The 26,968-nt window shown below is 43.9% G+C and overlaps 1 protein-coding gene across 1 annotated transcript in view; it reads left to right on the forward strand.

Annotated features, from left to right (window-relative positions):
• Positions 1–1,626: 1,626 nt before the first annotated feature.
• Positions 1,627–26,968, forward strand: part of nav3 (neuron navigator 3) — a 490,514-nt gene continuing 465,172 nt past the window's right edge. The window contains exon 1 of the mRNA XM_030045462.1: positions 1,627–1,713. Coding sequence (XP_029901322.1) covers positions 1,645–1,713 — 69 coding nt within the window. The 5' untranslated portion in view covers positions 1,627–1,644. The remainder of the gene's footprint in view (positions 1,714–26,968) is intronic.

The raw sequence follows: 26,968 nt of genomic DNA on the forward strand, positions 1-26,968 counted from the left end.
TTCGTTCCGACCACGAATACGACGGGTAGCCGGCAATAATTGCGTTTTTCGCCTCTGGACCGCAATGTAGGCTTGTAAAGACACGAGCCGTATTTGCATCGCGACGGTGGGGCGTCCATGTTGGTTGTTGTGATTCCGAGCGAGCGTCTCGCACACCCACGTGATCACGTTTTACGATGACGTCATGACGTGGCTCTGACTCGGCTCCGCTTGGCTGTTGGCCGGTGGAAAAGCAAACCAGTTCTTTGTTGGCACCAGTTAAGCACCGGCTCTAGCACCAGCTCCGAACTAGCACCAGGTGTTTTTTTGGTGGAAAAGGGGCATTAGTGGTACGAAATTAGCACTCAGGTCCCGGTATAAGCCTAAATAAATAAATAAAGCAAGGTAAAAAAAAAAAAAAAAAAAAAGCAGGAAAACGAGCGGCGACGATCGTGTCCGGCCCCGACTCAAACGTGGCTCCGGTGTTCTTCGGATTTAGCGCCGCTCCGGTAACTCGCTTAAATTCTCATGGCGGCTGCTCGTCGCCCTGAGCAAACTCACTGTCGAGGCCACCGATAATCCCTCACTGTGAAATATGAACTTCCCACTAATCCACAGGCTACGGGTTGGGTAAACGGTTAGGGGTTCACTTCACAACTCATGCTGAAAACTTTCCCCCACGGTACGCCGAGGCAGTGTGGAGCAGAAAAGCGTCCGCCACATGGCAGATGTTGCGTCGTGCAGAAAGCAAGTAAAGCAACGAGACGAGTGTTGAACCCCGGTGGAGTCCACGGAGGGGCCAGCCACCGATCCTGCGGTTATCTTTCCATGCTTGGACCTCCACCAGAGCGCGAGTTCATCCGACCTCAGGATGACTCAATCCTTCCCCTTGCTGCTCCGGATCGGCGGGGGAAAAAAAAAAAAAAAATAGGTTTGGAAAAAAAAAAAAGACAACAATCAAAAACAATCACTCAGTAAAGAACAAACAGCACGGAGTCAGAAGGAAAGCCTCTGCCTCTCTCTCTCTCTCGTTCTCTCTCTCTCTCTCTCTGAGCGCCATGGCAACATTCACTTTGATATGCAGATCCCCCCGCCATTTGTACAGTGCAGCACCTCAGGGAATATTGACTTTTCAGAGAGGCAGAGAGCTGTTGCATTAATTGTGAAGCTAAAACAGTTTTTTTTTTTTTGTTATTTTGTGTTTATGAATTTTCTCCTTTTTCTTTCCCCCCCCCCCCAAAAACAGATGCAGAGAGCCGAGTCGTCGCCGGAGCCGGAGCTGGAGCTGTGGATCGCACTATAAAAAACTATTACCTTAATGTGAAGCGGCACAACCTGTGGTCGGCGAGTCCTCATTAGGGTTTCTTCGCTCCGGCGCTCGTAATGATGCTCTCCCGGTAGCCTCCCCGATACCTGCTTGGGATACGCTTCGTCCAAACCGCCTCTCCGACCTCAGCGCCACGTTTTTTTTTTTCCCGGCGCCCCCCTCCGTACGGGCCGCCAGCCACCATGGATTACCTGTGTCCGGAGGAAGGTGCGAGCTGGACGCAGGCCCTCGCCGGCAAGCTGTAGCCGCCAACTTTGTCTCCTTTTAACGCCAGCTCATTCCATTTCCCCCCCCGTGATTTTTTTCTGGAGTTACTCTTTTTTTCATTTGGACCAGGGATGGATGTACCGGAAGCCAGCAAGCATGGCAAGAAGTCGACGAGTCAGAAGCTGGAGGACCAGAAGAAGGTAGGCAGAGCTTTTCCCCTTCGACCTGAGAGTGAAGTGCTTCCGCTGCTTTGGCACAAATCAGCTTTTGTGTGTGTGTGTGTGTGTGTGTGTGTGTGTGTGTGCTTGGACGCGGCTCCGCGGGATGAAAGTTTGTTTATCGCCTGGTTTTGTTGTTCTCGCTACAAAGAGGAAGAACATCTTGGTCCAATTGCTGCTGTTGTCTGTATTCCCAGTTGCTCCTTCGCTCCATATCTCCTAATAGCTATTTATAAAGACGGGGAGGTGGGATGTGGGGGGGTTTCTGCTCCCCCTCAGCGCCTTCACTCTTTCATCTTGGCCCATCTGGCATGGAGGTGGGCAGGACCCGCCCCGGCCCCCTTGGGAATACATATTTACTCTGTGTTTGTGCCTCAGCCTTTTATGTTAACCACTCTGGGAATAGGTAAGATCATACTCTTAACAATGAGACAAATAGTTCTTCTGAAAGCTGGATGATGCGTGCTAATGGTCGCCGATGGTTACCGATGGTTACCGATGGTTACCGTTAGGCTCAGCTGAGGCCCGCCGCCGTGACCCTCGAAACTTGGGCTCTCTGGTCAATGAAAACACCGGGTTGGGTCCAGCACCCGACCGGGACAGGACCCCCTGCCCCGCTGCTTCCACTCTAACAGACAAAAACACACACACACACACACACGTACACACACAGGTGCACAAGGGCTGGGCGATGATTCACTACCATTCATTGTCTTTCAGCAGAATCATGATGACACACACCTCTGCTGTCGAAACTGATGATAACCAGATTTATTTCAAAATAAAAAAATAAATAAAAAAATAGGCATGAAACATTTTAAAAAGTCTCATTTATCCATTTAAGAGTTCGATTAAATCCTGTTTAATGGGATAAACATAATTGATTTCGCATGATATGAGTCTTATGGTGATTCATATCGATGTCCTGATGAATTGATGTCAACCGAACGGCCCAGCCCTACACACACACACACACACACACACACATACACAAAGCAAACAAGCTCAGACGCAGATGCACAAACACATCCATGAATCCACCCACACACACAAACTCATATGTACTACACACACACACACACACACACTGATAGATATTGTGCATGTAGACTCTCTCTCTCTCTCTCTCTCTCTCCCTCTCTCTCTCTCTGACCTGATTCCTCTAACGAAGTGCTCCTGATAAGCCTAATGATTGTCCAGGCGAAGCCCAGGGAACATCTGAGCGCAGCCGACGTGCGGTAATACATCAGATCTGACGTTTGTAGCACTATTAGGATCTCATAAAAAAAGATGATTGTATTTTTCTTTTTTTTTTTTTTTTTTTTTTTTTCCTTTTAGGCCTGAGTGCCATCTGGGAGTGCTCATTTTTACCCTTTAAAGCCACACAGAGATGGAAAGAGATTGGTTTGTGGGTGTTTGTGTGTGTGTGTGTATGTGTGTGTGTGTGTGTGTGAGAGCGTGAGCGTGCTGCCAAGCAACAACAGTTTTGAAGGCGCATGAAGGTGTGTTTGTGCCGTGGCAAAGCCTCGCTGCAGAGCTTAAGAACGAGGATCTCCACGTGACGAGTCCAAAAAACGTGAAAGCAATTCCCCATTCTGGTTCACTTCCATGAGATATGCTTACCCTTTGATCAATATCTGCATTTTTTTTTTTTTTTAAAACACATCTAACCCTCTTCACCTTCTGGATGCCACTCAGAGCTTTCACATAAATAGACATTGCATGAAAAAAAAAACGCCAGGTATCGATCAGCACGTTCCCCCAGAGGCTGTGACCCCCCCGTCATGAAGAGGCTACAAAATGGAAGCGTGTTCCTCCGTAATGGGACGCTCCCCCTGAAGATGAGATGAGATGGGGCGAGCCGTCCGCTGAGCAAAAAGTTGCATCAAATATTCATTCGGTGAGGGAAAAGATTTGGCTGCCGGTTTGGTTTTGCAGAAGTGTGTCACGCCTGAAGATAAGCCCCCCCCCCCACCCCGTCCCTCTTGACTGTCGCCTCCAGTGAGGAAACACATGGTTTACAGCCCAAGGTGCTGCTTGGACTGTGTTTTTAAACTCAAACTGCTCAAATTCAGAATGTAACTCATGTGGCTGGACTTCCTCAGCGTTCCTGGAGGAGCTTTCTGTGGCTCGTCTGCAGTAACTGATCGACTCTGTCCCATCAGAGCTGAAAAATCACAGCTTATATCTCGTTTCTGATCGCAGAGCTAAAACTTTTTAAATAGTGCCGATGTTGCCTGAGCTGATACCTCTCCTCAAGCACAGACCCAAACATCGACGCCTTCCTAAAATAATCGCCTAAACCATCTCCTCTTGATGCTGGCCACCTCTGGTAAAATCGCCATCATCCTCAGTTGAACAGATCGTGTCATTCTACCCCTGAAGTATAACTGCCTAAATCAAGAGTGTGTCAAAACTGTGACTGAGGTAGTTGTATTTTGCCTAAGTCAAAAGAAAATGTGACTTAGGCAATTTTACGTTATTTAGGCTATTTTAAGCGTTTCAAGATGGCAGCGGTATCAAGAAGAAAGAAAATTATTATTATTGTTATTTCAATGATCCAGGGCTCATCCTTAATTGGTAAGTGATGAGGTTTAGTATAACACTGGCATATAACATATTGCAGTTGCCTAAGTCGACAAAGGCATGTTCAGAAATTTGTCCTTTATTTCTGTTACCGTATTTCCCCAATTAATCGCCCGGGCGTTTCATACGCAAAATCAACTTGGACCCCAGGGGTTTAAAAGAACCAGGCGGCTATTCGCTGCAGGCCTTTATTTATTTATTTATGCACAGACCTGCACCAGGCCATTATCGTGATGACAGTTACCGTCCAACATATTTACAGTCGGTCGATTTAAGATTACGGTACACCCTTTTGTTCTAACGTTAGCTTGCTCTCTTATTTTGACAGAAAACAGAAGTGCGGCACAGTTATTGTGTGGCTAACTGTTTACTTCTGCAAAAATAAGGTGAATAGCCTTATTTTGAGTTACCTCAATATAATGCAGATAATCGCCCCGGCGGTTATTCGGGTGGGCGTTTAATACGCAAAATGGGTGCAGACCCCAGGCGTTTATAAGAACCAGGCGGCTATTTGCGGCCGGGCGATTAATTGGTGAAATACGGTATTCCTTATTAGTGCATATCAGATCAGATAATGTGTGATATGCATGTGTAAACAGAATAATTCAAAGAACTTGTAAGTTACTTTTTTTCTTGTCTTTGTGTGTGTAATCATCTTGTGAATTTTTATAGTGATATCTGAAAGTAAAATGTTGACCCCCTTTCCTGTGTGTTAAAAACAGTGTTTTTTGGTATTATATGGTCATATACAGGTGATTTTCAAAACTTTCCACCAATGGGATTTCTTGGGACTTTTTTTTTCCCTCACTCAGGACAAACTGAGGATACAAAATCAGTTGAGTTTGCTTCTCTTGCAATTTGTCCCAGGTTGACCCCAATTTTGGCCTAAAATGACTAAATAGAAGGTGAGATTTTTCTGCTTTGAGTAGTTGTGCCTCTTAGAAATGTTTGCATAGTTACAGTCTTGCTCCCTGCTGATTCAGAGCTCCATGCACCGCTTAAATGATAATCTCACTCAGACAGAAGGAGCGTCTGACAGTTCGCTGACTGTCTCTTGTTGATTTGCCGAACTCTCTGCAGGGCTCTCATCGTGTTTCTAACCGGTGAACTATCTGAAGAGTCGCCTGTTCACTCGGTGCCGTCGCCCTCCATCTCTCTAGGGTCCTTTATCTCCCTCTTGTGTGATTTTTTTTCCCACTCTTTTTCTGCCCCCCTCCCCCCTCCCCTCCCCACACCTCTCTCTTTTCCCTCCCCTGTCTTCTTCAGTGTGTTTTTTTCCCCTGAAGGTCGGTGGCGCTTCTCATTTTCCTGTCCAGCTCTGTGATTGAGCCGAGCTGTGATTACGTCCAGGCCGCTCACCTGACCCCCGGTGGGTGATTGGCTGCGGACGGTCAGGCTCAGGCGGGGGGGGGGGTGGCGGCGGCTGTGTTGCTAAGGTGTCCACAGGAAGTCTTTGCGCCGACCGATCCCCTCGACAGCTCCCCCTCATGCTCATGCAAATCTGTGCTGGAACTCATCTGAACCATTTCGACCAAAGCCGCTGTTTGCATATGCATCGCTTTAGCCGTGCGTTGCTGCAGGCCCGCGGCGGCAGGGGGGGGGGGCTATCACCAAATCCTCTCAGAATTAACTGGCTCGCCCCCCGTGGCGAAACGGACTGTTTTCGAGCTCTGGGGGGGGCTTGTGAATGATGAGTGAATAATTTAGCACCGCCTTGGTTTGTGTTCTCTGAGGATTTAAGCGTTGCATCACGGTGCTGATGTCAGAACCGAGGATGTGATGTGGTAGAAGCTGAGGAAACAGTGGATGTTGACTAAATAATTTACAATGGGATGTGAAATGCATGGATTTTTTTTACACTATGCATCCTCTAAAAAGCCCCCTGGCAACCTGTGGATCGGTCATTCATTAAACTGGGCATTGTTAAGCAGGATACATGATGAACTTTTGACCAGCTCTTCTGTTATCCTCAGAAAAAAAAAAACTGTATTCCCCAATTTCCTCACAGATTCAGGAACATAAAAGACATTCGCATCGACAGCGAGCATCCCAGAAAAATAGCGTGTTGCCATTCATCAAGCGAGAGGCTCCTATTCAAAATGAAAAGGTCGCCGTACGGCCTCCTCATTCAGCTCCCGTTAGAGCCACGTCCACTCCAAGTGAAATATTAGCGAGGGACATATTTAATCAATTTCTGGTGTGCGACTCTGTGATGCAGGGTGGTGCTAAAAAACAAACAAACAAACAAAAAAAAAAACAACCTGTATGAGACTGTATGAGCTGTGTCAGGATATTAAAAAAAAAAAAAAAAAAAATCTTTTAGTCAAAATGCTGTACAGTTTTGACACCACACTCGAGTCCAGCTTTTTTATTATTATTTTATTTATTTATTATTTCATTCATTGAAAAACAAAACAAAAAAAACAATACACTGTAAACATAACATTCCCAAATCTTGAATGAAAGGGAGCAGAAAGAAGAATAGTCTTATTTAATCTGCCCCTTTATCCCAAAAAAAATCAATTTGCAAAGCACTTAAATTAAAACAACAACTAAATAAACAAAAATTAAAATAAAATAAAATAGCTGCCGGCCACAACACAGACAGTCAGACAATTTTTTTTTTTTTTTTTTTTTTTTTTTTTGTTATATATGTATAGGCTACTGTACCTTTCATGACAACGATTATGACAATCAAACATAACTGACATATTTCATTATAATTCCTTAACATACTGGCTTTAATTGTTCTTTTAAATGTGACTTTTAACTTGGATTCTTTGCTCAGATTGTTCCATAAACTGATTCCTTTCACAGAAATGCAACGTTCCATCAGTTTAGTTCTGAATCTTGTTTTTTTTTTTTTTTTAAAGATCTCTGTTCCTTTTAAGTTATACCTGCTTTCTTGCTTTGAACAAAGACGCTCCCTGTCTGTACCCGGTTTGCACTCCGTTTCCTCGGAACAGCCCCCGAAGCCTCGTAGGTCCACAAACTGGAACGCCCCAGTCTCCGCTTTCATCTGCTCCCAGTTGCTCTCATTTAGCCGCCCAGGTAAAGAGTCGAGTAACACGACATAAAGTGCCGTAAAGCGTGTTTGTTCACATGCCAGCAAACTGTGGAAGTCGCCACGGACGGAGACGAGCGCCCGTCAGCAGTTTCCAGGCCTGCAAATACAGCAAAAACTCAAAATCTTACCAAGAATATTTGTCTTTTTTCAAGTCAAAATGTCTTATTTCTAGTCAAAATATCTCATTACACTTAAAATTAGACATGATCGCCTCAGAAATAACTTGTTTTTAGACAATTTTCACTTGTTTCAAGCAAATTTTCACTTGTTTTGAGTGAATTTTCACTTTTTGCCAATGAAACAAGCAAATTGTCTAAAAACAAGTTACTTCTGACGTGATCATGTCTTATTTTAAGTGTAATGAGACATTTTGACTAGAAATAAGACTTTTTGACTTGAAATAAGACAAATATTCTTGGTAAGATTTTGAGTTTTTGCAGTGCAGTTTATATTTTTAGACCAGAGATGTTAGAGATACGTCCTGTTTGGCACATCTGCTTTGTGTAATTCTACATTATGTGTTATTTTCATGTGCCTGTAGGCTGCAAATTGATCAGAAAGCAGCCTAAAATATCCCTGTGTCGACTTGGGTCATATTGACGTTTGCAACCATGAAGGTCTCATATGAACTAATACGAGTCTGACACCCCAGATTTAGACATTTAAATGTTTTTAAATTTAAACTTTCTGATGCACAGCAACAGCGTGCACAGCAGCTGCAGACGTGGACACATCCGCGGCCACAGGCATTTCGATATCGAGCCGAGGTTCAAGGAAAACAGAAAATAAACATAACAGCAAAGGAGGGAGAGATGAAATAGATTTTTTTTTTTTTTTTTTTAAGGTCAATGCGGGTGAAAGTAAAGAGGAGGAGGAGGAGGAAAAAGGGGCGATGATGCCATGCCTGTCACCGAGGCAGACAAACTCAATTACAGAGGATTACATGATTCACATTCATGGTAGCCTCAGGAAGTCAAATTAAAGAGGTGAAGTGAGCTGTGACACGAACCCGAGCTGTGTGAGTCACGGCGTATACTGACAGTGACATCATGCTGTATGCAGTTTATATCCCAAAATCTCTCCCTGTGCAGACGATGAGGGGAGCAGGATCAGGATAATGACCGTGTCATTTAACTACACTGAGCTCGGAGATGATAGCGGGTCGTTTTTAGCAGCAAAGATGAATATGTTATATATATATAAAAAAAAAACCACTGAAAATGAATGGTGCATCAGTGAGTTTTTGCACTGTGGGTCGCAGCAGGAGATAACTGTTCTAATTACGTTTTGAAGGTTGAGGTGCTTCATTACTCAGAAACGGTGTGAAGCGGTTTGACCCGTCTAAATTTCCTCTTGGCGGCGGCGGCGGCGGGTTCAGGTGACGAGGCGGTGCAGCCGTTGTTGGCGAATCCATAAATTCATCATCCGTCCATCCAACATAAATGACAGTTTTTCCTCGATTGCTAAGACACATTTCTCGAAAGTTGCTCTCCTTTTCTCTAAACTGTGAACACAAAACCCAGTTTTCAAGCTACATTCGCAAAACCTCAGACTCCTCTTGCAAAACCAAACTTTCACCTCAAAACAGTTCAATCTGTGCTCAAAACTGAACTGTGTTGTCAAATCAAAATTAAAAACACGACTGAGCAGTCCCTAAACACTACATAGAAAAATAGAAAACACAATGCTCAGGACATGAAGCTATAGAAATAAATGTTTATTGTTCACTGTAGGCTAAATGCATGTTGCAAAACAAAAAATATGTGCATTTATCACTTGTATATAGTAAAAAAAAAAAAAAAAAAAAAGTACAAAAAACAGAAATCTTGTGCATTTAGCGCTTGTATACAGTAAGCCTACGTAAAAATAAAGTACAAAAATATAGAAATGAGAAGTGCATTACTCAGCCACAGCATCATTTCTCCGTACTGGGTCGACCACCTCGACCTCCTCGACCTCCTCGACCTCCTCTCACACAAACTCCTCCTCTCAGATTTCTATCCATTGTAGGGCCTCACACAGCAGTGCTCTCTGAACTGGCTTATATATGTTCCCTCACATCATGAGCCACAAGTGGGATCAATTTTGAGTTGTTGTGTTCAATCAGTGACACCAGTGCTTTACTTGTGTTTGACTTTTGCCACCAGTGCTCACCATTCAGCACAGGTGCATCACGATGAAAATGTGTTGGTAAGTTGTGTCTAAACAGGTGAAACGTACTTATGGTTTTGCCAAAAGAGTGACTGATTCAATCAGGGGGTTCAGGCAATGTAGCATTTGGTTCAGACAACAGGGTTTAGTGTTTTAGCAACTGAGAAAAACTGTAATCTGAGCTTAAAAAAAAAAAAAAAGCAAATGCACAGGGTCTCGTCCTTGGCTTCCACCCTGAATTATGAGTTATTTAGACTGAAAAGATGGTTTTTACGCAAAAGTTTGCCACTTGCAGCTTTAAAAATGCAGCGTCCACATCATGCGAGTACAGAGATGATACTGGCCAGAAGCGATTCTTGCTCGATTGACATTTTCCCTTACAAATCTGTCTTCGTGTCTGTACTACTGGTAATAGTGTGGTGACATCCTCCGCCACTTGGCCAGCGACGGCACATCAGCGGCTCCCCGTCCACGAGGAATTAGCGGCTAGAGACCGCCGAATAAAGTTGGAGGGAAAACATGTCAAAACAGGACAGCGTCACGAGCGCGGCATTCATGGAAACAAGCCTCAGAGGCGAGTGATGAGAGCGGGGACCAGGTCAGAGAGAGAGGCGGAGGGGGGGAGATAAAGATAAAGATAAAGATAAAGAAAAAGAAAGTGAAGAGGGACGAGGGAGATGCCGGAGAGAGCGAGGCGGAGACAGAGGAGAACAAAATGACACCGGTTGAAGCCTGTGGGAGACGGGGACGGGCGAGAGTGGAAAAACTGAGTCAGGAGAGAGTGAGGATCCGGGCAGGGAGAGGAATGAACCCCGTGACATCGGCAAGCCGCTCCGTCTGCACCCCGAGATGCCGCCTGTGCTCCGGGCGAGGCCGTTCCCCACGCAGAGTCCCAGCTGGGCGGGGAAGCCACACGTCTTTGTCTCCTCTCTCAGCCAGCTGTTTGATGGCTTTTTATTTGAAGCCCTGAATCACCGTCCCGCTGGAGTTTCTGACGGGGCCGCGCTCCTGTCAAAGCACAGGGACACTAATCGAGCTCCATCAGGTGATGAGCTTCTCTCTGTGCTGCTCTCACGGGGGCCTCGCTGACACGGTGGACTTGTCCCAGCCTCAGACTTGTCCTGAACTCGCTCCCCTCTGGATGCTGACACACCGTTTTCCCAAACCTTTGTCTCGAAAAGTATTCTTATTGCAGTGTTTTTTGTTGAATGCACACCTGGTTTTGCCGAGAGCTACGAAGGTAAAACATCAATTGAACAAAGATAGGATTATCCACACTCCCAAATATGTTTTAAAAAAAAAAAAAAAATTAAAGATATGTTTTCCCCACCTGATCTAAAAGCATTTTCTCCCCCCATCTTAAAAAAAAAAAAAGCATTTCTCCCCCCTATCTTTAAAAAAAAAAAAAAAAAAAAAAAAAAAATATATATATATATATATATATATATATATTGACTAGAAATAAGACAAATATTCTTGGTAAGATTTTGAGTTTTTGCAGTGAGGAGGCACTCTTGTCTGATATCTTGAGGTTTTTCAATAATGTTTTCACTCAGGAACACCAGCAGCCAGATGCATAAAACTCTGTAGGTTCATGACTAAAACTGTGTTTACGCACAAAGCCAGAAATATGCATACACACTATTTTTTTTTTTTTGGTCAAATTTATAAAGCCGAGCATCAGCATGGTTCCATTTTATAAATCCCAGTCACTGAGGAAGTGTGAGCAAGCCCCTTTTCTACTCCTGCAATCAGCCATAAATGTATGAAGACACAACCAAACGTTTCTCACATCAGCTCTCCGCCTGCTCCACCGCTCTTTACACCTGTCAATTAAACCGACGGGAAATAAAAAGTGCCATTTCTCTGATTGTGTTGTGTTCATTCCACACGACCATTAAGCACGGCGGCTCTTTATACGGTCCGTATGATTAATTCATCACACGGACCTAAACCATCGAGTGATATCTCAGAAATGCATCGACGATTAGTTTATGGCGCTCACATCTAAACCAGCAGTGCAAGGATGAAATAAAAAAAGGAACATTAACAGCTCAATAAATGCACCTTTGATTGGCGTTTTACAAATTTCTGCAAATGCAAGGAGAAAAAGACGATGTGCAGAAATGGCATATGCGTGGTTTTTTTGTGTGTGAGCATTGGCCCCGTGGCTTCTGTATCCAACCGACTCCTGCAGCTGCCTCCGTGCGAGGTGCAGAGCGTCTGGGGAAGGCACGCCGCCCGTCTAATGAATACAGAACCTCAGCCAGTGGCATGATAACAGCCTTGGCACGCCACCTTCGTACTGACGAGTGGACGTTTCTTGGAAGTTTCGCCAACTTCACCAGCGAGAATGGCATGTTGGAAGGGCCACCGGTGCCATATGGGCCGCGTCCAAACTCATCGGCGGCATCAGCCCGGTGGAGGAGACTGAGGGACAGTGCTCACATTTAGAACAGGCGGTCCAAAATATGCTGCTTGGTTTATTTAACCGAAGGAGATGAAACCCTTTGTCTCAAAAAGTATTCTTATTGCAGTGGTTTTTGTTGAATGCACACCTGGTTTTGCCGAGAGCTACGAAGGTAAAACATCAATTGAACAAAGACAGGGTTATCCACACTGTCTTCACCTGCTCCATGTCTTTATTTAGGAATGGAGTAGCGTTTGCTGCCATATTCACTGCAAAAACTCAAAATCTTACCAAGATTATTTGTCTTATTTCAAGTCAAAAATGTCCTATCTCTAGTCAAAATATCTCATTACACTTAAAATAAGACATGATCACCTCAGAAGTAACTTGTTTTTAGACAGTTGTCTCTTGTTTCAAGTGAAAATTTGATTTAAACAAGTGAAAATTTGCTTGTTTCATTGGCAAAATTTGTTTCTTGTTTCTAGCTAATTTTCCCTTATTTCAAGTGAATTTTCACTTTTTCCACTGGCAAATTTTGCCAATGAAACAAGCAAATTTTGCCAATGAAACAAGCAAATTTTCACTTGAAACAAGAGACAATTGTCTAAAAACAAGTTACTTCTGAGGTGATCATGTCTTATTTTAGTGTAATGAGATATTTTGACTAGAAATAAGACATTTTTGACTTGAAATAAGACAAATAATCTTGGTAAGATTTTGCGTTTTTGCAGTGTTGTAACATCCCAAACCAAATGTTGCGTTCCTGAATTAAGATACTGGGCAAGTGAAGACAGCGTGCAGATAATCTTATAATTTTTAAGTGTTTGTTCTTATAAAAAGGAGAAAAACAGCATCACGTTTGACTTTCTCCTTGAGGTGATGTTTTTGTCCTGAACGCTGTTTGATGCAGTAGTGAACGTTCTCCTCGCACAGAGTCGAATTTCCGTTCTGTCCGCATTTAAAAGCTACAACCAGAGTCCTCGTTATGTCCTCGTTATGTCCTCATTAAAGTCGAATTCATGCGGCTTCGGTCTGGCCACTTCTGCAACATTCCCGCGCTCAGTTCAAAATTTGGCTGACCTCTCTGGGTTTGCATAATCCTGCTCCAGTCTGCCTCAAGCCATATCTTCTGTAAAGATCTATTATCAGCACACACACACAGGTGAGTTGACACACCAAACCGGGTCAAACCGAGTGGCACCGAGCCCTAATCTTGAAAATCCTCGGATACCGTCAGGGATATCATTTCCCCCCCCGGTGTCGTTCTGCTTAGCGTGTGCTGCATGTTGCCGAGATGAGATTGCCGCCCCTGCTGACTCAAGTTTCCCCGCTGATTGTGCGGGCGGCGAGATCGAGCCGTGGTGCACCTATTAGGACCTCGTCTTAAATCACGCAGCTCCGGGACGTGGTTACAGTCAGACGGGGAATTCAGATGGATTGCCCTTGCCTGTTCGGGGTGTCGACTTTTGTGTGTGTGTGTGCATGTGTGTGTTATATGTTCAAGTGTACGTGTGCCATAAACCTCCCCTGAAATCCTTTCTACATGATGGCGAAGTGTGCAGCGGTCCCGTATCCTGAAATATCACCTCGTCGTAAAAGGCGACGAGGCCACAAACGGGGCGCGAGGTGTTCAAATGGAATGCCATTATCCCCGCCCGCTCTGCGGCGCAACAAGGGGCAACATCCTGTGAAGAAAAGATCCATTCTGTAACCGATAGTGTAGGCAATATAAATGGTAATCATCTCACGACTGGAGCCCCCGCGCTCTTTTCGCGGTAATCAAAGTAAGCCGGGGCGCGGGAGGCGGAAATGGAGCCGCGGAGCAATCAGGAGGCAAAGCCGACGCGGCGGCTCGAAACGGTCCAGTTGACCCAAAACTCGTGATGACACTTGAAATAAAAATATGCTCTTTGATTGATGGTTTTATTCAAAGTGCCTCGTAGTGCCTGGAGAGCGTCTGTCTGAAGTGCGGGCGACCCCGGTGGGAGCGGTGCCCTCAACCGTGGCGGAGTTCGAACGACGCGTCCTGCAGAGGGCTGCACTTGAAGTTCCACTGGTCTCTGGTTGTAATCTGACTAAAATGGGAAAAAAAAAAAAAAAACCTCTCTCTCTCTCTTTCTGCCTGTTTGTACGTCCGTCCTTTGAGTCGACTCAAGGGAGAGCGGTGCCGGCTGTGAGGTTGTTTACATTCAAGCGGTTCAATTCAATTCAATTCAGTTTTACTCGTCACGATAAAAGCTCTCTCAAGGCGCTTCACAGAGACCCAGCAGATACCGTGGACCGAAATCTCCCGCAAGAGCAAGCACACGGCGACAGTGGTGAGGAACAAAAAAAAAAAAAACCTTTTAAGGGGCCAAGCAAGTGCATCTTTGGTTCAGCAGGTATTCAGTTCGATTCACTAGTTTGCAATTTGCTTTAAGAGCACTTTGTTTTTTTGGAATGATTTGATTTGAGAATCACAGTTCAAAGTATTTCAAGAGAGAGCAGCAGATCAGGGCAGCTGAATCACAGGATTTATAATCAATGCATTGATGCAAATGATGAATTGTTGCAGCCCTAATATAAAAGATTTTCATTAGTTTCTCAGCAGTGTGATTTTTTTTTTTTTTTTTGGCATTGCACTGACTGTACACTGATGATGTGATTTTGTGTGAAACTCATATTTTCTTGTCAGCGGACTGTGTACAAGGTTGAATTTCGCATGCATACGTGCACGGTAGATGTTCCATGCATTATGCATGCCGAACTCGCAGCATGTTGGCTGTGTAATGATGTACCCCTCGAGTGCTGAATAAAACCTTTGTGAACAAGCAAGCTGTCAATGATAACGTCTAGCATGTGCTCGAGTGCACGTGCACATACGTGTGTGTGTGTGTGTGTGTGTGTGTGCATTTGGATCGTATCCAAACAGACTTGCTTAGATCTAGACTAATACTGACAACACACAGGTGCTGGTGAGGTGCGCTGCGTGAGGCGGGGCTCCGGTGCCTCTGCATCAACATTCAGCCGGGATGGCGGCCCCCTGCACCTCTAATAGCAGATAACAGGATTATCACAACAGCTGGGCTCCTAACAGGGGCCAGAGCGCGGGGGGGGGGGGGAGGCAGGGGGGGGGCTCTGAGACACGGGTACTCACTCATGACTGATGCAGACGTGTACCAGCCACACATGACGGCACACGGCGCGCATTCACTCCACCGGAGACTTGTGCAACACCTCGTATAGGTTGTACCCTCTGGGCGCCGCCGCCGCTGAGTGCCTGAGCTCGAGAGCAGCAGAGCCGGCGACGTATTCCTCCCCGCTGCAGTCAGCTCATTTAATTTACACATGAAATGCTGGAGCTCCTTGTTGCCTGTCTGACAACTTGGCCTTTTGCACTTCATCTCTCTCTCTCTCTCTCTCTCTCTCTTGTGTTGCCCCTGTGGTCTTATCAACCGCTGTTTACGCATTTGCTATATAATTTGGCAGTGGCTTACAACCAAGACATGAACTAAACTGAATTAAATGGAAATATAAACATCCCCGACCTTGTGTCAAAGGCCTATCCAAGATTTAATCAATTATTTCACATCAGAGTGCTTTGTATTTTTATTTTCCCAACTCTTAACCAAAGGATTCATCACCTTCTTATAGGGTCTTTTTTTTTTTTTTTTTTTTTTTTGTATTTCTTTAGTAATTGCTTATCCTGCAGAGCACCTGATTGGTCTGATTCTGGGAAGGTGTGTGTTACACTATGAATGCACATTGTGATATTTAGAGTTATTTGCGATATGGTCAGTATGTACTGTTTGTCCTTTATGGTGTATGTATTTTATGGCATATGTATTATGTGTATTATGAGCTTTATTATTTTATTTTATTATGGGATACAGAGAATTTCCCTGAGGGGATGAATAAAGTACCTATCTATCTATCTATCTATCTATCTATCTATCACAGATCAGGATATCTTTGACCGAATGCCTTGATATCAATATTGAGACAATATTGTGGGGAGTAGCTGTTGGTGCATGCATAAGATATTTACACCAAAGAGATTTTTTTTTTTTTTTTTTTTTTTTTATAGATCATCTCATATCTTGAGCCCTAGACTTGGAACAGTCTAATAAGTTCAGAAAATTGCGTCCCTTCACTGTAATGCAGCCTTTAAAACCAGGAAAAGACAACAGCGGTGCCATCTCACGACATTACAATAACCCATCCTCCAGATGATATCTAGTTTAATATCATGATATCGACAGAATCGCCCAGCCCTGCTTCCAGATTAACTCTATTATCTGATCTAACGCACATTCTTAAGCAGCAGTGCATGTCTTTCCCACACCTTTGATTGGCAGCGGCGTCGCCCTCGCCGCTTTCAGGCGTGTCGCTTCTGGCCCGGCGAGCGTCACATTACCGACTGGACAGATTTTGTTGTGTAACGCCGGCTGACAAACCTCCCAGATGCTCTTTGCCACATTTAAAAGTTACAGTGTGGATCACATTAGAGCTGCACCATTAATCAAAAAAAAAAAAAAAAATTATATATTAAAAGCATTGTGTTTACTGCAGCAGTTTCTACATCACAATATGCTGCAGTAAACAGTAAATCAAGTTGCGTGTTCTTTCATTATGCTCACACTGAGGAAAAACGTCTAATTTTTCAACCGGAAATTGTATTTTGTGCTCACGGGCGAAACTATGGCGAGGAGGCTGTTGCCCCACATTCATTTTGCAGCTGAGGAAAATGATTGTTCTGTGATGTTCCTGCGAGTTGTGCAGCTCGCGGCAAAGTCAGAGTGCAGTTTCCCTTCAACAGGCTGGCCCTGCCGCTTCACCTGGCAAGAACAAGTTGGTGTTTCTGCTGATACTCTGCCAAAAAAAAAAAAAAAAAAAAGGGAGTTACTTACTTATGTTTGTTGAAAATACCCAGCACCCATGACCAGCTCCCACTCGCTATGGAAAGTCTATCCCAGACAGGGAAAGTAAGGGAATTAAATAAAGTCTCAGGGCAAAGTTTTTCAGCCTCAGTTACAAGATAAATAAATAAATGAATGAATAAAATCAAATCAAAAAACGATTAACTAGTTATTCAGCAAATGTAATACTTTTTTAAGTGTATCTTGTGGAAGGCTTTAAAATTGTGTAACTGTTCAAGGGTGCATCAAATGTATAAACCTAAATCAAAGGTATAAACCTTACACTTAGTAAAGTATATATATATATTTAGTTCTTACATTTATTTATTTATTTTTGTCTTTGAGTTAATAAGCCTAAGAAGGGAAATTACCTTTTTCTTGTATATTTTAATGTACAAACTTTGAATGAGGACAAGGACAATAAGACGATGGAACCTGTTTTCTTGAGAAAAAAAAAAAAAGATAGAAAAAAAATGTAATACTTTTTTCCATTGTGATCATGTTATTTTCACTTCTCTGGCTGAATTAAAAAATATAATAATAAACTTTAATAAGCCCTTTGATCTGAAGTGTGCTTAACGTTTTCATCAAGGAACAAAAAAAAAAAAAAGGCACCATGTTAATAACTCTTTACAATCAAAATCCTGGCTCCAGAATAAATCCATGTGCTCTCAGTGTGCACATCCACACACACAGATGAATAGATCTGTAATCTCAGATTTTTAGACAGCACCCTCAGATTTACAAATCCACAGTCAAAGATTAAAGTTGGAGAGCACACATGCACAGAAGAATAAAAAGCACAAATAATAATATAACATTAGAGTTAATATATCATAATACTCTTTTTGAGCACATGGACTGTAAATCTGATGCCAAATCTGATGGTGTGGAGTCGGTTTATGAATGCGCGCACAGATTATTTCCACATGGATTTATTTTTTCTTCAGTGATGTAGAAATGCAGTTCGGCTTTCTGAAGTCACAGCTCAGCCACAGAGCAGAGGCACCGGAGCCGCTAGAGGTTCGGTTCCTTGCTCAAAGGCACCTCAGCAGGCTGCACACTCGCCGATGTGAGTCCTTGAACTTGGCTCCTCCGGTCGACGGGCGTCCCCTTTAACCACTAATCCCCTCATGACTTAAACTGGATGGCATTAGCCTTACTCCTCGTCTGCAGTGGCATTAGTCGCCTTGTGTACCTCAGGCTTTGGTGCGGTTCGAGTCCGCCGCCGTAATTGAATCTTCGGAGGATGACTCACACGCTTTGGCCGGTCTTCAGCAAGGGGACCTCCGAGGAGACGCAGAAAGCTCTCAGATTTATTGCGTCGGAGCGGAGAAGGTGAGCGGCGTAACTCCATAAAACTGGCCAGATAAAGCACAAGTGACAGGGACGCCAGCCAATGACGTGTCACCGTGCCAAACCTCCCTTCACCTTTAATTAAAGACAATGCATTACGCACAACCCGGCGAAATTTGTAGATGCCGGCGAACATAAATCTGTGTCTTCTTGCCTTCTTCAAGCTCATGTTTATAGACTCGCTTTTATGAATGAGCTTAATTGTTTTTAACCTCACTTTTATGAGCCTTGGCTTGTTTTTATATCTTACCTTACTGTTATTATTACCCAGTCGGTCTGATCAGGTATCATCTGATGTGCAGTTTATTTGCACAGTAATAAAACACACAAGTCAAGGGAGTAAGGAAAAAAAAAAGCACACCCCTTTAATGTATAATCCTGCTCCAATCCTGCATTAAAAAGCTGGAAAATGCGCTCTTGAATGTTACACAGCAGAACCGAATGAGGACACTGTAAAATAAAACGTTTGTCTCGCAGACAGCCAGCTCTCTGTGTTTCAGTTTCAGTGGCTGAAAAAAAAAAAAAACAGTGCAAAGCCTGACTTTTATTTTGCTTATTTTTTTTGGAAATCGGGTCTTCTTGTGTGTGTTGGACCTAAAGTGCAGCGGTTCAGCACGCCTGCAGTAACAAGTAGGACTTACCTACAATGGCTCCATCTGTATGTCACCAGCTATTAATCGAGTGCCTGAGTAGCGATGGTTTGCTGCACCTCTTACTTCTGTCAGCATCATTGACAAAAACCTCCCTCTGTTTGCTTTTTTTTTTTGGTGTATATTCCCAGCTGGAAACCTCTTATCCTCCGGAGGTATTTGTGTCAACGCTCGCTGAAACGTAATCATAAGCAAAGGTTTGGGAACAGCCCGTCCGCCTCTCTGTCGTCTGCTGAAGCGTGCATGCATGTGCGTGTTGAGCAAACATGTTGACCGCGAGGTAAAGCAACACGGCGGCTCCACCTGACAGGCTGACAGGCTGACAGGCGGTCGACTCCGAGAGGCAAAGTGAAGCAGTCAGATCGGCCTTTTCTCCTGCCGGATCTTCCTTTGCATGAATCTGCTCCTGAAGCAGACTCCATGCACGATAAACAGAGAAGAGCTTGAAAGCAGCAACATCAGAGTAGTCCAGTAATTTTAGGCCAAAATTGGGGTCAACCTAGGACAAATTGCAGGAGAAAAAAACACTGATTTTGGATCCTCAGTTTGTCCTGAGTGAGGGAAAAAAGTCCCAAGGAATCTCATTGGTGGAAAGTGTTGAAAATCACCTATTTATGACCACATATTACCAAAAAACACCCTTTTTAACACACAGGGGAAAGGGGTTCAACATTTTACTTTCAGATATCACTATAAAAATTCACAAGTTGATTACACACACAAAGACAAGAAAAAAAGTCAATTACAAGTTCTTTGAATTATTCTGTTTACACATGCATATCACACATTATCTGATTTGATATGCGCTAATCAGGAATATATTGAATTAAAAGGTTACTATATAACAGTGAATTAAAAGGTTACTATGTATATAGTAACCTTTTAATTCACTGTTTAAATGTCTGTTCTGGCATTTATTCCTTATATTCCAATTAGTGCATATCAAATCAGATAATGTGTGATATGCATGTGTAAACAGAATAATTCAAAGAACTTGTAATTGACTTTTTTTCTTGTCTTTGTGTGTGTAATCAGCTTGTTAATTTTTATAGTGATATCTGAAAGTAAAATTTTGAACTCCTTTCCCCTGTTTGTTAAAAACAGTGTTTTTTGGTAATATGTGGTCATATAGAGGTGATTTTCAAAACTTTCCACCAATGGGATTCCTTGGGACTTTTTTTCCCCTCACTCAGGACAAACTGAGGATCCAAAACCAGTTGAGTTTTTTTTTTCTCTTGCAATTTGTCCTAGGTTTTCTCCTAAAATGACTGGACTAGAGGTGCAAAGTAACGAAGTACTTTTGCTGCAGTGCCGCACCTGCAGGCCGGCTCTGAGTATTTCCATTTAGGGAGACTCTCTGCTCTCCCTGCACTACATTTCACAGTGAAATCTTGTATTTTTTTTTTAATGCACTACATTACATCTGACGGCTCGAGTTACCCGTTTCTTTGCAGGAGAAGCTTTTCCGTGCAAAACATCAAATGTGCCGCCCTGTTAGAGTGTAAGCTGGCCGACAGGATGTGGAGCAGTTAGAGCTACAACATTAAAATACTTCTCGCAGGTTAATGCATCAATAATTTAACTCTGTGAAAGCAGCCATTCCTCACAGTGACTACTTTTGCTTTTCATACTGCCGCACTTTTACTGGAGGAATGTTTCAAACGCAGAACTTTTACTTTTACAGGTGGATTTTTCTGTTATTGCAACTTTTACTTTCCCTCAAATAAAGGGGTTAAAATCTCTCTCTGCATTTTGACCCATCCTAACTATTAGCTTCAAAGTTAGAAAAAAAAAAAAAAAAAAAAAAAAAACTTTTTTCCATGTTTTATTACAATGTCACGTCCATATTATGTCTCTGCTGGTTGCAGCTTCATTGAGGCTTGTTTTCAGGCTGCAGCATCACATCAAACAGAACAGATCCACACGTGTAGTGCATCATTTTATACACATGTCCCTGGAATTCAGCAGCACATATTTGGTATCTTTGGAAACCTTGAGCTCTCCACCAGAATTTAAAGTAAGGTTCTGCGGGATGCCCCGTTGGGTCACCTGGTAGAGCGTGTACCTCATATCAAGGTGAAGTCCTGACTTTAGCAGATTTGATTCTGAGCCAGGCCTTTTTTCTGTCCGCTATCCCCTTTCTCTCTCCCCTGCCTTTATGTTTTTCCACCACTGGTGCAAAGACAAATCAACAATTCATATATTATCACAGGGTGCAAGGACGCTAGGGTATCACTTTTTTTAATGGGAAACCAGCCTGTTCCGAGTGGATTCAGCCTTTTTTTTCTTTTTTTTCGTGTCAGGTAATCTATTTTGGATTACAGTTCTCCGCCGTCGCAGCATGAACTCCTCATTTACTCCACATCCACCTTCTGTGTCTGCCCACGTCCTGCAGCTCATCCTCGGGCCTTCCCGCATGACGAGATGCTGCAGGAAGTCTCGGCTAAAATAAGCTGCACATCTGAAGGTCCCGGCCTCTGTGCCTCCGCGCGGCAGCAGTGTGAGGAGCTCGTCTTGCCTGCGCAGCGACGGGGTATTTCTGGAGTATCTACTGATTGCAGTACAGCTCCTGTTGTAACTCGACTCCAAACCATGATTGCATGTGTTGCCTGCGCGAGGGCGAGCGTGTGGGTTCCCCGCGTCGAGTTCGCGCACGGATCAAACGAACGCATGTGTGTGTGTGTTGAATCTACGTGACTCGAGCCTCGATGTCGCAGCTTGCATAAGCCTCCTTTTGGCTTTGCGACGCTTTCGGGGTAGCATGCATAAAAGAAGACGTGCAGTAATCTTATTATGTGGCTTCGCGGTTGAAGGAGCAGAATGGAGATGGGCAGGAAGGAGCGGAGAGGAGGGAAGATTAAGACGCAGCCAGACAGGAGCAAGTCAGATGGAGACACGGCGAAACAAGACTAAGACGTGTTGAAATCCTCTCTGACATCGGGGGAAAGTGTTTGTATAGGCGAGACCAGAAGATCAGGGAAAATGCTCAGTTTGACAGCGTTTGGGTCATTTTCTCCCTCCCCGGGGCAGCTCCTGCGGTCGCCGCTCTCGTCTCACAGAACCTCAGCGCGCCGTGGGAAGAGCCCTCAAGGTCACAACAAACAAGGCCCGAGCACAACCACATAATAAGCATTTCCTCCACAACATGGCCGACAGATCACAAAGACCAGAGCTTGGCCTTGGATGCGAATGGTTTCTCTGCCCCTTCAGATAAACATGCCGTCTGGAAGGAGGCCGCGTTTCTCATCTCTAATTCGGGTGTTATTTGCGGGCCTCTTGGCTGAGGGAGAGTATGGTTTTTGCTCCAGTCAGTCAAGGACAAAGTGATGCTGCGGATCATCTCTGCACTGCGAGGAGCAGCAGAACGTCGAGTATAATAATCGCATTCAACTCGTCCGTCGTTTCAAATGCACACCGCGCGGTCAGGCGCTGTTTAGACCCAAGGAATTTCATTTGAAATTGTCGAGGGGAGCCCAGAGTTTCCAAAGACACCAAACATGTCATGCTGAATACGGCGAAATGTGCATAAAATGATACACAGACGTAGATATTCTCAATTTGATGCAATGCCGTTGCCAGAAAACCATGTTGGGTTTTAATGATTTAATCAAAGAAATGTGATGTAGCCTCAGTGAAGCCCTGCAGCCAGCACATTGTCATACAACATGGAAAAAAAAATGTTTTTATTTTCTAACTGTGAAGCTACTTAAGAGGAAATTTAAGGGGAAACCTGTGCAAGATGAAAGAAGCAAAGTAAAGAAGCGTGCAAAAGCAACAATAGCAAAATAGATGGCAAGAAAACTGAATCAGAGATCATACAGAGGTGCAAGTCTATAAAGTCTATATGAGTTTTAAGAAGTGACTTATATCATATCGGCTGATTGAGCCGGCTTAAGCTCCTCTTGGGGGGTTCATGCAGGGATTAGAGAGGTGAGAGTGGAAAGAGCAGACACCCCGCTCCCCTCACTATTTCCTCTCCGCTAATCATTTTTACTGAGATATGAATAAACCTTAGAGGGATACAGAGCAGGAGAAGACACGGGATAAAAAGATTTTCACTCGATTTCAATCACGACCTGCAGGAATGCACGCGCGGTCCTGATTTTAACTTTATGATTAAATGAAAGCGTTTCATAAGACAGCCCAGCATAAGCCTCTCTGATCCTCGGAGACACTTGTTGCTCTTTTTGCTTCATGTTTTTTTTCCCCCCTCCTATGTTTTACTTTCGCCACTCGTGCACACTTACTGCAGGAATTTACTCTTCACTGTGACCATAATTCATGTCGTGGCTGAATGATATTGACAAAAAAATATCATTATATATATACATCTATGGTGCTACATCTACTATTTTAAAACATCGATGTATTATTGTCGAATTGAGCTGAAACAGATGGGACAGACACAGTGTGAGAGTCATGGCAGGCTATTGATAATCAGCATGGCCTGAGGGAACAGTGATATAATCAAAGCCATGTTGAAATAAGGGTCTCTCAGTTTATTATAATAGATGTGACCACGTCTGTACCAATGGATTTTTTTTTTTTTTTTTTTGTTCCTTTGCGGCATTAAGTTGTCATTTTTAATCTCGTCGCCCCGGGCCCCAGGGGGACGCTGCAGCCCTTGCCGGAGTTGTTAATTGGATGTGATTCTCCAGTTTAGCCTTTTCCCAGTGTCGGCTGGCACTCAGCACCGTGGGCTTCGGCACCGTTTTCGTGTCGTGGTGACGCCCCGTGAGCCGGCCCTTTGGCCTCGGCTTCAGAGTCGCCCAATGAGGTGGAGCATCCCCTGTTTTCACTTTAGCATGGTACTGTATGATGCTGAAATATTAGTCAAATATCTCTTCTAAAAGTCGACCTTCCTGCAGTTTATCTTGCATCCGTCTTGCATTAATCTTGCAGATTCATTCTTGAACAGAGCCATTTGCATGTTAACTATCAGCACTGTGAACAAACTACAGCTGTCCCTCGCTATAACGCGGTTCACCTTTCGCGGCCTCGCAGTTACGCAGATTTTTTTTAGTGCAATTTTGCATGCTTTTTGTTTTTTTGTTTTTTGTTTTTTTTTTACAGCGCATTGTGTTCTGCGTCCTGATTGGCTAAGGGACTGTAGACCATTGTCAATCAGTCTCCTCCGTGCCGTGTCTCCTGTACAGTACAGAATGCCTTCATTCTATAATACTGGACTTATTTTTCTACGAAGGTTTGAACTTTGAGAGTTTAAACAAGAGAGAAAAGTGAGAAAATGTTAATGCCTGTCTGAGAAAAGTGTATAAAGTGTGTAGTGAGGGGTTTTACAGCATTAAAACATCTAGAATAATTGTAAAAAATAAAGCTGGCTACTTCGCGGATTTCGCCTATTGCGGGTTATTTTTAGAACGTAACTCCCGCGATAAACGAGGGACCACTGTACTGTGAATTTATTTGACAATGAAAAAAAAAAATAAACAGTGCAGCTTCTGGTTGTCTAATGTGATAGAAGGAAAAGGGATGAGCTTCACCCTGTGAAGATGCTACAGGTAGTCCCTGATTGAATTTGCATTAAAACTACATTTCAGAACAGATTTATCCAGAAAACTCCTCACCTGGGCAGAACAACAGGGTGACAGAAGTTCAGCAAACATGCCTGCAAAGTTGAGACGGCTACAACTTTACACTTAACCCTTAACCCCTTAACTAGCCCTAACCCCGCTGTGTGTAAGCCATGCACGGATGAGAAAGACAAAAGTGCTCGGTCTTTAGCAATAACCAGCTCATGCAAATATAACAGCATAGTGCAGATTTTTTTTTTTTTTCTCAGTAATGCCTCTCAGGGTCCTCTCAGGGTGCTGCTGGGTTTTTTTTTTTTTTTTGTCCTACCAGGCAGCTAATAATTGCACTTAATTGCATTCACCTCACATGATGTAAATCAGCGCCTGATCAGACAGCGAGGACGAAAACCAGCAGGGCCGCGGTTTTCTGAGCAACAGGAAGGAGAACCACCGGGTTTACTGGTTAACAAATCCTCCGGTCTGACAGGTAGTCCACGGCAACAGCTGTGTGTACAGTAATTGCTCTGTGTATTGACAACCCGGGAGATTGGTTCGCAACAACTCATCCGCCGCGAACGCCTGGTTATTCAGACTCACTTGAACCACTTCCCTCGAACACGCCATGCCAGTTGGCGAGGAGCAGCACTTTGCTTCATTCGAGCGAGAGCGGTACCTCAGACACTTCCAACATCTGGCTGCGTTTTAGCAATCGCTCATTCCTCAAAGAGATGGGAGAGGAGAGAAAAAAAAAGAAAGAAAAAAAAAGCACGGGTTTGCACTTTTAAAGGAAACTACGGCGGCATTATGCTGACGACAGAGGCAGGGTGAAATTAGTAGGCGAGGGCGACGGGGTGCCATTGAGAGGTCACCGTAGTGTCACGCCGAAACATGGAGACAAATGACCAAACCTGGGGAGGACGGCTCATTCCCTCCTAAATCTGAAGCCTATACATTTTACATTTTACGTATTTTGTTGACGCTGTTATTCAAACAACTTAAAGGGACGAGGATAAGATTCATCTCGTGGGTCGCCAACATTGCAGCTAATAAGAAGGGCAGAAGTTCACAGAGTTAGTGCTTTGATAATATTTCAACAAAGAGAAGGACCGAGGAAAGAAATAAGAACATAAGGAGGGAGGGAGGAGGTTTTTTTTTTTTTTTTTTTTTAGGAAGAGAGCAGGTGAAGAAAATATTGGAGATGTGAATTACCTCTCTGAGAGATACGTTTTCAGCCTATAAGGGGAGATGGTGACAGGAGTTGGACGCTCCATCCCCGCAAACGTCTTTCCATTCCACCTGGCGAACAATACCTAATAAACCATGTTGTGATTGTTGGCGAACGCGAGGATGACGGTGAAATAAAACGGCGCGCTGACTTCAAGATCAGATGTTTTTCCGCAACAGATGTGCTTTAGGGGGACGCGAGGCATCCAGTGTTGAACCGCGGCCGCCTCTCGCAAACGGAAAACAGCTGAGGCCCTTGTGCGACGTCTCTCTGCATCCTGCCCCGGGCCCGTAACCTCTATGCAGATACCAGAGCGAGACGCTCGAGAGGCTCCGAGCGGGAAACACAGGAAACGCAGCATATTTCAGATGCTTTCCCTCAGTGGAAAAGGGCTGCAGGAGACACACACGCTCCAGCCCATACCTGCTGCGAAAAACATTCAGGAAATACTTTCTGTGTTTTGATGACTTGTTTGATGGGGCTGGATGGATCACTTTCCCCATAAAGGTGGATCACTGAGGGCCAGCCACATTAGAGAGAGCACAGCGGGACGCAGCTTCACAAAATTATGACTGTCATCCTTAATTCGGATGATATAAAACATTCACAGCGCTCGGAGAGAGCCAAGTATTAGAAATCACTAAGCATTAATCCAGTGCAGAATGGTATGGTGGAGCGGATCCCCAAATTCTACTTACTAGCCCACTGGGGCCACACACACTAACGCAGTATGGACTCTGAGTACAGCGAGGCACTTTGTATAAAACTGTCCACAGACTGTAGTGTAGAAGAAGTGCGGCGGTTTGCAACTTTTTCGGATTGCAGTTCCTTAAAACGAAACCAATTCCTGCTCGCGATCCCGCGATGGACCTTCGAATGTCGATCGTTCAGCTGAAGAACGATTATGCCTCGCAGGCGGTGTCGTTTCATTCATTATAAGATAAGATAAGATAAGATAAGATAAGATATTCCTTTATTAGTCCCACGGTGGGAAAATTTCACGCATTACAGCAGCAAAGTGGATAGCAAAATATGAAGCATAATTTACATTATAAACAGTATAAACAGATAATAAATAGCAAAAAGCAATATAAACATTATAAACAAGGAATATAGAAAAAAAATGTATTATGAAATGTAATACAGATGTAATGATGTAAATTATCGGAGGAGGCCTAGAGGCTTAAAGTGAGTCAATGTTCTGAAAGTGTGTAAGAAATAAAATGGAGAAAAATCAGGAAAAAAAAATCAGCTATTTTTTCTTTTCTTTTCTTTTTTTTTTTTTTTGCCCCGTCCCATAAATCGTCTTGTGACCCTCCAGCGTTTTCCCACCGTCCCCCCATCCTCAGGTCAAGAGCCACTG

Source organism: Myripristis murdjan, chromosome 23 (genome assembly GCF_902150065.1).
Source record: "Myripristis murdjan chromosome 23, fMyrMur1.1, whole genome shotgun sequence".
Classification (NCBI taxonomy): Eukaryota; Metazoa; Chordata; class Actinopteri; order Holocentriformes; family Holocentridae; genus Myripristis; species Myripristis murdjan.